Raw genomic sequence first — 13,726 nt, forward strand, 5'->3', positions numbered from 1 at the left:
GTGCTACAGAGATCATCTAGTTTAACATAGTAGCCAATAGCTGCAAAAGTCACCATTTAAGTATCTTTCTCGGATAATGCCTCTCCATGAATCTTTTCTACACAACTCAACTTCTTTTCCCTTCATTTCTTATATTCCAGGATTCTTATCACAGACTTGGGCTACTATAATTACCTCCTAATTGGTCTTCCTGTCTCTAGTCTCTCCCCTCTCCAATCCATCCTCCACATAGGTGACAAATTTACATTTCCTTACATTACATTACAACCCATCATGGGTTCCTGATCAAGTCACTCCCCAATTCCAATGGCTCCATTTCTTGGCTTTTAGATCCTTTTATGATATGTCTTCAACCTACCTTTCTAGGATTACTGAACATTATGCTCCTTCATGCACTTCAGATCTACTTTCTATTCCACAGATATAATAATCCATTTAAAATCTGTGTACAACTAAGGTTGTCCCTCTTGCCTAGAATACACTCCTTCCTTACCACCTCAGAAAATGTCTAGCTTCCTTCAAGGCTCAGTCCAACTCCTTTAATCAGAAAGAGTCAGCATAGTGAAGCCAGGTGATTTTTTTTTTCATGACAGGTGTGGTAGGTGCAATATCCTACTGCTCTCATACAAGTTAGGTTAGTTTTTCCTACTGAGATCAAGGGCAACCAACCAGCAATACCACTACTAGGTCTGTTTTCCAAAGAGATCATAAAAATGGGGAAAGGACCCACATGTACAAAAATATTTATAGCAGTTCTTTCTGTGGTGGCAAAAAAGTAGAAACTGAGGGGATGGCCATCAATTGGGAATGGCTAAACAAGTTGTGGTATATGGATGTAATGGAATAATATTGTGTCATAAGAAATGACAAACATGGAGTTTCAGAAAGAAACTGGAAAGACTTTCATGAACTGATGCAAACCGAAGTATGCAAGAACCAGGAGAACACTACACACAGCAACAACAATAGCAACATTGTACGATCAGAGATTTAGCTCTTCTCAGCAATAAAACAATGCGAGACAATTCCAAAAGACCGGTGATGGAAAATGCTAACCACATCCAGAGAAATAACTATCGAGTCTGAGAGCAGACTGAAGCAGACTATTTTCACTTTTTCTTTGTTTTTCCTTTCTTGTGGGTTTTTCCTTTTGTTCTGTTACTTCTTTCACAACATAACTAATGTGGAAATATGTTTAATATGACTGTACATGTATAACCTGTATCAGATTGCTTGCTGTCTTGAGGAGGAGAGAGGGAAGGAGAAAAATTTGGAACTCAAAATTTTATAAAAATGAATGTTGAAAACTAATTTTTTTTTTCTTTTTTGAGGGAGGAAGGCAGGGCAATTGGGGTTAAGTGATTTGCCCAAGGTCACACAGCTGGTAAGTGTTAAGTATCTGTAGCCATATTTGAAGTCAGGTCCTCCTGACTCCAGGGCCAGTGCTCTATTCACTGCACCACCTAGCCACCCCTTGAAAACTATTTTTACATGTAACCGGAAAAAAAACACAAAATACTATTAAGGGAAAAAAAGAATAGATGACCTCCCAGATCCCTTTCAGCTCAAAATATATGATTCTATGATTAAAAAAAAAAAAGTACTGAGATCATTCTAGGGATGTGATTGGCTCAAGTTATTGACATCATTTCCTAAATACAAAGAAAAACATAAAAGAGTTCCAGGTGTGCTGTGATACTTGGTTGGTGGAAAATGAAGGGGAAACTCATCGAAGTGAGCTTCGGTCCAGTTAATCATTTTTATGACCTCTATGTCTATCCCTGTTAAATACCCTTCTCTGGCCATGGCTAAGAAAATCTCCTTTTGTGAACTGTTGATGACCTATGAATAAACTACCATGTGATTGGCCTGAGTCAGGCCCAGTCCAGAACAACAATATAGCTAGCCTGGTACATCAGAGAATTCTGTTGATTTAGTTTAGCAAGATGTTTAGGTGGATTCAAGATCCAAATCTTGAATTTGAGATTCAAAGAACAGTTATTAGTGATTAGTCTGAACTTGCAAGGTCTTTAATGGAATACTCCAGGGTTAAGATGACATGTATATCCATTCTGCACATAACATAAAAGGAGAGCTAACACACTGGATGACAGGGAGGATTCAAAAACTCCTGACAATGGGACAAATCTAACCTGATAAAATTTAATAAAGATAGATGTAAAGTCTTACAATTGAGTTTTTAAAATCAACTTTTTTAGACATAGGCATCAGTTCATAAAAAAAAAAAACACTTGTGTTTTTAGTGAATTGCAAACAACACAAATCAATGATATTCATTCACTGATAACCAAAAAGCTACTACTATTTTAAGCTACAATTAAGGAGGCAGTGTAAAATGGTTCTCAAAATACCACAAATTTTATACAACTTGTAACTGCAATCCAACATGCACATATGAGTTTCCTGCAAATTACAAAGAATTTACAACATGTGATCTTACGATCGTGACAGTCTCCTGACTGCCCTGTCTTTTGTAGCATTTCTTCCTGGCAAAGAAAAATACAAGGCAAAGAGGAAAAATAAAATTTTGAGAACCATTCAGAGGGGGAGCCATTTTAGATATCCTGTGCCTTGGTCAGACTACATACAATTGGATTACTTTATTCACTTCAGGGTGCAACATTTTAGTAAATACATTAATGTATTGGAGAGTATCTGAAGAAGTGAACCACTAGACAGTGAAAGGACTTGGGATCATATGGCATATGACAATTTCTCTCCAGGGCTGTAGAAGGCACTGAAGATGCCAAGCCTGGCAGAATGAAGACTTACACCAGACGTGACAATAATTGTGTTCAAATATATGACAGGCTGTTATATGAACGATTAGTTTGGTTCTTTTTCTCCAGAAGTTGAAGTTTCAAGGAGGCTGATTTCAGTTTGATGTAAAAACAAAAATCAACTCCCCCTTCCCCAACAATTATTAGAGCTATCACCAAAGTGGAAAGGGCTGCTTTGGGAGACATGACTGGCTAGATATAAACACTTATTGAAAATATTACAAGGGAATTCTTGATCAGATATGGATTGGACTGGATGGTCTCTGAGGTGCCTTCCAACTAATATACTGTGAATCAATATGAATGTGTAAAAAGGAATAATGTGAAAAAAGACTGGAAGGGTAGGAAGAAGCTAGTTTGTGGAAGGCACTAAATGCCACAAATCAGGCTTGTAATATGGATAGAAGATTCTGAAGACTCATGAACAATTCAGTACTTTTATTTCTTACCAAAAATGTTTGATAATTTTAAAGACAATATATTTACCGTATTTTAACAACATATTTATTCAGCAGCTTTATTTCCTAGCAAAAATATGCCCTAATTTAAAAAAAAATAATACATTCATTTTCTTTAAATGCAAGTAAAATGCATTACTTTAGTATTAGAACTCTTTCATGATAATAGAGATGTTGGTATGGGTATCCTAAGGCATAAACAATAAACACTGTGTGATAGAGTATCTTTATAAACCATTCAATCAACTACATAAGATTAAATATGAAGTGCACTGTGAAATATCACCTACAAAAACCTACTGATTCCGCACTAATACTTACATCAGGAATGCCTACAATGTATACAAAGTTTATTCTCATACAAATTTTATGTAAACAGGAAAGTAGGTATATGGGTTAATAGTTATTCATGTTCTCTTGCTTGTTTTTTGGTTTTGAAATTTTTATGCCTCACTTGGTATTAATGATCACCGTCATCATATAAAATTATCTGTTCTATCTTTCAAAGAATCATGTATAATTCTGACATTACTGAAGAGTGAAGGCAATTCTTTTTTCTTCCTTTTACTGAATCAAAAGTCTTTTCATTTTCAAAACAGATCATAAACAAGAAGCACAGTGGGATCTTGTGAAATGTTCCTTGTGAAAACTTCATTTTATCCATACCTTTGATACCTGCCCTTTTCTTCAGATATCTTGAGAGTCAATCAGTGAACACCCTCAAAATTCTCTTATCTCCAGCATGGATCTCCTATATGTATGCTTGGTCTTGTCCTAATACTTCCACATTGTTGCTTTCAACTTTTCTTTTTTTTTTTAAATTTTAAGTTTTTTTAATTTCTTTTTAAAATTTTTAAAAAATGTATTTATTACTTTTGGTTTACAACATTCAGTTCCACAGTCCTTTGAGTCTCAAATTTTCTCTCCTTCCCCCCATGGCGGAACGCAATAAAATACAGGATTTATAAATACCTTCACATTAAACATTAGTCAAGTTGTAAAGAAGGATTATAATTAGTGGAGTGAACAATGAAAAAGAAGAAACAAAACAAAATAAAGCAGAAAAAAAAGAGCGAGTAGTTTGCTACAATCTGTAGTTCTTTCTCTGGATGAGGATATCCCTTTTCATCAAGAGTCTTTTGGAATTATCTTATAACCTTGAAGTGCTGAGAGGAGCCCAGTCTATCCAAGTTAGTCGTCACACATATGTGTCTGTAATTGTGTACAAAGTTCTCCTGGTCCTTCTCTTCTTGCTCACCATCAGTTTATCTAAGTCTCTGCAGGTTATTATGAAGTCTGTCTGCTCCTCATTTCTTATAGCACAATAGTATCCCATTACATTCATACCACAACTTGTTCAGCCATTCCCCAATTGATGGGCATCGCCTTGATTTCCAATTCTTTGCCACCACAAAAAGAGCTGCTATAAATACTTTTGTACTAACAGGCTATTTTCCCACTTCTATGATCTCTTTGGGGATACAGCCTAGAAGTGGTATTGCTGGGTCAATGAGTTCTTTGTGGATACAGCCCTAGAAGTGGTATTGCTGGGTCGAAGAGTATGCACTTATTTATGGTTTCTACTTTTCTTATAAGCAAACACTAGCCCTATGATGTCAGAGACCACTATTCTTTTTTTTTTTTTTTTAATGAGCAATAGAGGTTAAGTAACTTGCTCAAGGTTACACGGCCAGTTATCTCTGGGTGTGGTGCTAAGTGTCAGAGCCCGGATTCGATCCCCAAGTCATCCCAACACTGGAGCCGGTGCTCTTACTCACTGAGCCACCTGACCACCCCAGAGACCACTATTCTTGATGGTGAAAGAATTTTATTATAAAACTGTCTGCAAATCAGTAAGAAAGTTTTTATGGAGTACCTATATGCCAGGCACTGGGGATAGGGACCAGACCTGTGTTTTCACTAGTTTAAGGAACACTTGAGAGGCTGTCTTGGGCAGCCTTACACCGCCAGCATATCAGAGATAGGGCTTCAACTCAGTTCTAACTCCTTGTTTTGAGACCTGCTATTAATAGTCTGATATGTTAAGGTATTAGGGATACAAAGGAAAAAATAAATAAATCACATAATCAAGTATAAAGTTTTTTTTTTCCCCTGGTGGGGAGACACCAGCTGGTGAGGGGAACAGTAAAGACCTCACAGGAAAGGTGGCATTTGAAGTGTGCTCCAAGCCATCAGGAACAGTTTGTTTTCATCTTTGATCTGTTTGTTTTCCTCATTATATTTTCATCCATCAAAAGTTTCAATCAACAATTGATCGGCCAACATTTATGAAGCATCTATTATGTGCCAGGCACTGTGCTAGGTGCTAGGAACACAGACACAACAAAAATGAAACAAACCCTGTTCTTAATGACCATATGGTCCATCACATGGGGCCTTTGCTTAGCTGTGTATTTTGCATAACTTTCATTAAACTGATTTTTCTCTCCAGGGCTACTCATTGTTTTATGAGGCAATACTGCCCACAGTCTCACCATTATTCTTTTTTTTTTTTTTTTAAGCAATCAGGGTTAAGTAACTTGCTCAAGGTTACACGGCCAGTTATTTCTGGGTGTGGTGCTGAGTGTCTGAGCCCGGGATTCGATCTCCAGGTCGTTCTGACACTGGAGCCGGTGCTCTTACTTGTTGTGCTACCTGGCCGCCCCGTCACCATTATTCTTTATAAAATGGTACAAAGATTTTTAAAAACTGTTTTATTGACCCTATTTTTTGTATTACTATCAATTTCCAATGATGTTTTGCCTCCCCCTTACTGAACCTTCCTTGATAACTAACTACACAACAGTAAAGCACAACCAGCCAAGCTCTAAAAACTACTCCACACTTAGAACCCCCTTCCCTTTCCCCTCTCTCCCACTCAAATGCCAGAGACAGGCTTTACTGTCAGTCATCTGGTCAGAGCTGGTTACTATATTTGAGTCCTAAAATCTTTGAACAGTGTTTCCTTGTACATTATTTTGGTCATCAAGTAAACTGTTTTCTTTGTTCTGTTCATTTCTCTCTATATCAGTTGACAAAAATCTTTCCAAATTTCTATAAGTTCTTCACAATTGTCATTCCCTACAGCACAATAATATTCCATCACATTCTTATGTCACAATTTGGTCAACCATTACCCAATTTGATGGGCTTTCATTCTAGGTCTCTGATACTATAAAAGTACAGCAATTATGTGTTCTCTCTACATACACATATGCACAAAGGCACACACATGTATAGTCTTTCTCTTTGTGTCTATGTATGGTCTCATTAGATTACTAGTTTAGCCTTTCTAGCAAAGTTAAAATTCCCAATTCTTTTCCAAAGGTTAGGACAATTCACAGCTCTATAAACTGAGTCTTAAAAGTGCCTATTTTCCCACTGGCCCTGAAACACTTACCATTTTCATCTTGAGACACCTTTGCCAATACAAACAAGTTTTACTCCAAAGAGATGGCTTCCTTGGCTTCCAGAGGTCTCTGCTTAGTAAGTTATTCAAAAGATTGGCTTATTAGGGTTTGGATTTTGTTTTGTTTTGGTTTTTTTTGAGGGGAGTGCTATTTTGTTCTATTGTAAAGTGTTAAATTTCTAAGTGAAATTATTGTATCAAAGCTCTTTTTTCCATACATTTCTCACTTTTTGGTCAGGTTGTAGTTGTTTATATACTATAACCTTTTCTCATATTTATTCGTTGTCCTAGTTTTACATTAATTTTGACCTTTGCTCTAAAAAATCAGTGTCTCATTTTACACAGATAGCTGATCTCAGAATGACTTCCACAAAAGAATGTTTTCCCCACGTAAAAATATAATTATTATTTTTCTTTTTTTTGATGATTTTACTCATTGTTTGCCATGTCCCACAGCTTTTAATTTTCTCAAAGGAACTATCTGTCACGTAGAAGCACAAAGCTTCTGTGTAGTCTAAGTTTTTAATCTTTCTTATACCTTATGTTAAATGTTTTCCAGTGTATATTGGATACCCTGTCTATTTCTATACTTTTACAATGAAGTCACCATGTATCAAAATACAAGCTGACTTGATTTGGAGGAGCTTATCAAGTTCTCTGTAGAACTTCTCTCTACTTACTCATACTCTACAATTGATGGAGCATAAACTTTTATTTTTATGGTGTTATTTTTTGCTAATATTCATTATGAGTACTGTAGTAGTAGAGGAATAAATATCCCAAGAAATTATTTTTCTTTTTGCCTTTGGACACACAACAAACGCAACTCCATCAATTCCTTTAGTTACCCTTTAAGGAGAACCTATGAGCTATTCTTCCCTGTTGTTGCAACAATCGTCTTCCAACTCTGGTAGCATATCCATTTATTGATCTTTGGATAAGAATCTTACATTTTTGAGTACCAATGAATGTATATAGTCTAAAAACTGTGATTCTAAGCACCCTCCGTACTCTTACCCAACACTACAACTGTCACTGCAGGGATGGAATGAAGTCATTTAGTGTTACTTTGTTACCAGCTTACTTACACATCTAGCTAGGAAGGTTCTTGCAAAGTGGACATAAATCTGTTATATGCCAAGAATGTACTTAAAACCTTTCCAACACACTGAATCTACCAAAGCTTACTGTTCACAGGCATAGCCTTTGAGAGTCCATTGGGTTCTCCCCATTCTGTGATGAGGAATATAGAGTAAAACTCTGTGAAGGAAAATAAGATATCTAAAAGGAAGAAATAAAGGAATGCATTCTAGCTAAAGGGTATGGATTACGCACATGAAAAGGTGTGGCAAATAACATACAGCACTTATAGAACAGTTAGTAGGATGTGGGGAGAAGTAATAAAAATTACTATACTGTACAGTTTTCTTTGATCAGAAATGATGCTTCTATGCATATATTCCAAGTAGTCAAAGATACGAATAAATAACCCATATACCTAAAAATGCACCTACCAGCATTATTTGTGGTAGCACAAAACTGAAATCAAAGTCCCACCAACTAGGGAATGAATAAACTGTTGTATATAAAAATAATGAAATATTACTGTTCAGTAAGTAATGATGAGTGATGGAATAAAAGAAATCTGGGAAGATTTGCACAAACTGATACAGACTATAATGTAAGAGCAACCAGAAAAATTAATTTATACAATAATGTAAATTAAAATAATGTGGAAAGACTTCAGAAGACTGATATCAAAATATGCTTTCCCTCTCTTGGAAGAGAGGCAATGGACTGATTAGAGGTGCAAAAAGAGATATTTATAGACACAGTCAAAGTGGTTATTTCTTTTTCATGACAATACTCACTTGTTACAAAGAAGGAATAATAAGAGGGAGAGGTAGTTGGTTGAGAGAGACAATGATGCATAAAGAGGATAAAATAACAATGAAACATTAAAATACATTTTAAAAAGAGTAGCAGTAAGTTCTGAAAGGGATATACATAAGTAGAGCAGTTAAATTCAATATATACAATCACAATTTTACATTGCAATCATTCAAGTTTGTTGAACCTATTAACTAAGTAGGAAGATGGACATAATTATACAAAAAAGCTCAAGATATAAGACAACAATACAATAGCTGTCAAAAGATGGTATAGGGGCAAGTATCACAAAGGATTGCTAACAACAGAGAATACTCTAGGAGTTCAGAGAAGGGAAAAATTACTTTAGGTTGTTAATACTCATAAGAATGTTTCATGAAGGAGGTAAGATTTGAAATGGACCTTAAAGGATGGATAGAATCTGGAGAGCTGAAAAGGAAGGTGAGAGGAAAGGAGAGAATAGGGCATTATTCTAGGTATGGAAAAAAACACATTAAAGATAAGGTATAAATGTACCTGGGATGTTGTAAAACAATAAATAGACAAGCCTTGTTAAAGTAGAAGGAGGGGTATTTGTGACAAGGACTTTTTTTTGTATTTTTTTCAAATGGCGGGGTGGAAAGAAAAAGAGATGCTTGCTATTTTTTAAAAAATAAGGTAGAGTATGAGAGTAGTGGAAGATAAAGCTGGAAAGGGAGGCTTATGTCAAATTGTAAAGAGGGCCCTCAATGTCAGTGTACATTTTAAAATTAAATAATAAAAGCTTTTTAGCTTTAACTTATGTTTGGTCTCCTTATTGAATAATTTCATCTGATAATTACTTAAGCTCAGTATTTTACATATTTAAAAACTTTGAATTTTCAATAAGAACAGTACAACTCAGCAACAGGGGGAAAAGATAAACAACAACCATGAAGAACAATTACATTGAAATTATACTATATTCATTTTGACTCTGAGGAAAAAACATCAATGTAGAACTAATTAAAGAAGATTTTATTTTTGGAAATGGGCTTGGGGTTTTGTTTGATCGGATGTTGTTATTTTAAAAAATAACTAACAGAAAAAAATCTTTACTTATTTAATTAAGCAAAAGCAAAGTGGTATAATTAATCAGTAAAAGTTATCTAGCAATAAAACCAAAGGCAACCTGTTTTAATGCACATGTTGAAAAGAACTTTCTTACTTTCTGTTTTGGTTTATGCATATCTGGAACATCTATAAGAACTCTAGAATTCATTGCTCTATATGGCACAATAAATTAGAAATCATATTTTCTTAAATATTGATAAGTATAACTAATCTTTCTCCTAACCTACTACTTTAATTTGAATCAAACTACTCTGTCAATCCATTTTTTTTTTTTTTGCTTTTCTGGAGGGGAGAAGGCAGGGCAATTGGGGTTAAGTGACTTGCCCAAGGTCACATGGCTAGTAAGTGTTAAGTGTCTGAGGTCATATTTGAACTCAGGTCCTGCTGACTCCAGGGCCGGTGCTCTATTCACTGTGCCACCTAGCTGCCCCTGTCAATTCAATATTAATTGTCCATATTTGGTGAGTTGTTTTCAATGTTTCTAGTTGCAACTGTTATTCTAACTCTACTTCCAGTTTTTCTGTAGAAAAATAATAGCAAACTGAAGCCATTCCCCGTGTAAGAAAAACATCATTTAAACCACAAAAATGTGAAATTTAAAACCATCTTATAATTATTGCTAAATTATTAAAGCTCAAATATGTTCTGAACTTCAGAATCAGATTCATAGGTCTTTTTGATTATAATAGTAATTTGTTTAGTTGTAGATAGAAAGTAGGTGATGCATAGAAATTGTTTTTACATCTCAAAAAGTGGAAGTTTTCAATTGACAAGTCAAAGATAATGACTTGTAAAGATATGTGGCTGTTACCTCTCTTGATTTTGTGATGATGTGACAACTGTTTCTTTATACAGCCATTCTAATTTAACAAATGGATAAGTAATTTCTAATGAAAAAACAAACTAACTTAAGAATATCTAACATTTAAGTTAGGCCTTTCTTTTGGATTTTATATTATTAAAACACTTATAAATATTGTTTTGAATTCAGAAGGCCAGCATGAACTGTATTTAAAATCACACTGCTAAAGTTTCTAACATATATTTAATTTAGAATTTATTTTGTTGCATCAAGATAAATGTTTACCGTATACTACAATCTAGTGAAACACTCTCTTTAGTGGTACAAAATAGGATCAAACATTTTAAAGACATTTAATTTCTTTTAAAAAATGTACTTTTATTTATTTTGCGAAACACTTCCCAATTACATTTAATACTTTTTTTAGCATTCATTTTTAAAAATTTTAAGTTCCAAAGTCTTGACCTCCCTCACCCCTTGAGAAGGCAAGCATTATTATAATGATTATATATGTGAAGTCATGCAAAATATGGTTCCATATTAGCCAAGACATATTTAATTTCAATAAATATAGGAAACAGATTTCAACTAACATTCTATAACATAACTATACACATTCTCTTTCATGGTCTTGATACAAAACCTGATTTTTTTTAAAATGAGGATAATTAAAGTATTTAGAACTCACTTTTGTTTCTTGAGAAATCTAAACAAGAATAAATTACAAGTCTGCTTCTATGAAGTCTGGCAATATAGGTATATTATAAATTTGTAAATCATTGATCATAGGCTTGTAAGATCATAAACCTACAAGCCTCAGAGCCATATTGTCCATCCTGTCATTTTAAAGATAAGAAAATATTCAAGGTGTTTCACAAACTGGCACTATTCTGGTTCAGCCTATTCCATGTCTTCTTCTCTAGGCAATCTCTACTCCAGATAAACTGAGCTACTTCCCATCCCCTAAACATGTCCCACACTTTCTTACCTCTATTGTTGCTCACAGATCCTTGAGCCTAATGTGGTACCTAGCCCTCCCCATATCCTCTGAATTCCTTTAAAGTTCAACTCAAATAATGTTAAGTTAAAATTTATAAACACTTTAAGGTTAGCAAATTGTTTGACATATGTTATATCTCAAAAGACACCTCTGTTATGAAAACTTGCTGAATATTGTCTTTCAATACTGACTTTTACCCCTTTAGATCTCATGGAGTACTTCATATTTTTGTATTATCATTTATGCACCTGTAATACCTTTCTACTAGACAGTGAGCTCACTGAAGGCAGGGACTATGTCTTATCTACTGTTGTACTCCATCCAGTGCCCAGCACAACGCTCTCTGATCACAGGAGTCCCTTAATAAATGTTTTTTGGATTGATCTGATTTGAAGACTCTTCCTTGGTTTTTCCACTGCTTATACAACCTACTGGCATTTTCATTATTATCTACTCACTTTACACATTGGCCAGCACCTTTAATCCGTTATGTTTTTGACAAAACCAACCAAGCATGGAACATTAGCTTGGTAATCTAATAGAGTTGATCTCCAGCCAGTCTACAGTAATGCCACATAGTTCGGTATCGTGCTTCAGTGTGTCTACAGGGCACAGCTGTTTGCTTTTACTACTTTGAGCTACTTTATACTAAAAAGTCATAACTACCTACCTACATATTAAATTTGGAAACTGAGTTGCAACAAATATTTATTTCAAAGCCAACTCTATCTCAGGTGTGTATTACTAGATAAAATGTTCTCTAGGTTCCTTTTTCATTCATAACTTTTACAATTTTATGTACTGAAGTATAAACTGAGTTTCTACTCCTCAGACATTTTGTCTGTTGGTGTACATGCAGGAGATAAATTTGGTGGAAGGGATCACTGATGGCAATGCGATGTGCCAATATGACAGGTGGAGTTGATGGGAGAGCTTTTTGGGAGAAGACACATTTCTTAGAAAGATGTATGGATCCAGATTGTTAAGTATCCTCCTCACTAGACTAAACTCCTTGAGAGGAGGGATGATTTTTCCCTTTCTCAGTATTCCAGGAATTTAGCACAGTGTCTGGTACATAGTTTATGCTAAATAAATTCTTGTTAACTAGAGACTTAAGGTTTTCCTTTTGAATGAGACTGGGATTTCTCTCTTAGTTTGGGTTGAGCCTTCATCTTGGTTCCAAGAAGGACCTCTTTCACCCTTTTATATTTTCTGATATTTTCTAATGTTTAGAAATTCTCCAATTTCTATTTGCTATTTTCCTTGAAAAAAAAAAATGGATCTGGCTATTGGTGATAATCTTCTGTCTCCAATACTGACAGAAGACAGTCATTTTCTTCTAAACAGTGATGGATGCAAAAAGGGCCAAGCCAGTGAGTATATACTGAGAGGTACCCTCTTTGCTTAAGAGTGACCCGTGAAGAAGCTTTTGCTTTGGATCTATCGTAATTATAGTCTATGTGACATCCCTATGTTATAAAAACGAAGTTTGTAAATATTGATTTTAATAAATCTTTTTCTACAGAGTTCACAAAGAGATTGCTATATTTTAAAAATTCATTTAAAAAGTTTACTACGGAATGCTACTTACTTTGTAATGCGGTCAATGTTAGCAATTTGCTTCTGGTTTCGAATGATCTCAATAGCTGCCCAAAGATGCTGGATAGCTTTTGTATCCGCTTGTCGTCTCTTTGTTAAGCGTGCCATGACCTATTCACTTTTTTGCTGCAGTAAAACACAAAGAACATACATATATTGAATTATGGAATTAAGTATACCATTATCTCTTATAATAAATGGACTGGCAATTCCTGATTTAGGGAAAAATCAGTACAGTTTCTAAAGTATCTAGACTCTGGTTCTAGTTAAATTTGGGATCACCAAACAAATATTTTATAAAGAATACTGCACCTGGCAGGCTGAATGCTCTTTGCCTTATACCTTATTTCTATCCTAGCTCCATATGACCTATGTATATTGTTATGTTCCATTTTACTTCTCTAGAACCAGTTTAGTGCTTCTATTCCTAAACATGCCAAACTCCATGAACCTTTCTTATATAAAATCAGTATTTGCCATGGAAAGGTCTTTAGGAGATCCAACAATTATATACAGAAACAAATATAGTTGAATTTGGTTTATGCCTTAGTATGAAACTTTTAGGTTAATATGTAAGATACTTTAAACCATGTTTAAGTTCTACAATAGGCATTCTCTTCTCCATTGTTACTTTCTTTTACTCCAAACTCTGCTTCAGGGTCGCCAATTACAGCA

The 13,726-nt window shown here is 34.8% G+C and overlaps 1 protein-coding gene across 6 annotated transcripts in view; it reads right to left on the reverse strand.

Annotated features, from left to right (window-relative positions):
• The window catches only part of ZMYND11 (zinc finger MYND-type containing 11), a 175,763-nt gene that overhangs the window by 83,699 nt on the left and 78,338 nt on the right, over nt 1-13,726 (reverse strand). For all 6 annotated transcript variants that reach the window (XR_011168056.1, XM_069086556.1, XM_069086555.1 and 3 more), the window contains exon 2: nt 13,044-13,177. Coding sequence is in view for 5 of the 6 variants with exons in the window: in XM_069086556.1 (XP_068942657.1) it covers nt 13,044-13,159 (116 nt within the window). In the remaining variant the exon portion in view is untranslated. The remainder of the gene's footprint in view (nt 1-13,043; nt 13,178-13,726) is intronic.

This window comes from Petaurus breviceps, unplaced genomic scaffold, assembly GCF_028583685.1.
Source record: "Petaurus breviceps papuanus isolate PSGF00001 unplaced genomic scaffold, PetGlider_PUasm1.0 178, whole genome shotgun sequence".
Lineage (NCBI taxonomy): Eukaryota > Metazoa > Chordata > Mammalia > Diprotodontia > Petauridae > Petaurus > Petaurus breviceps.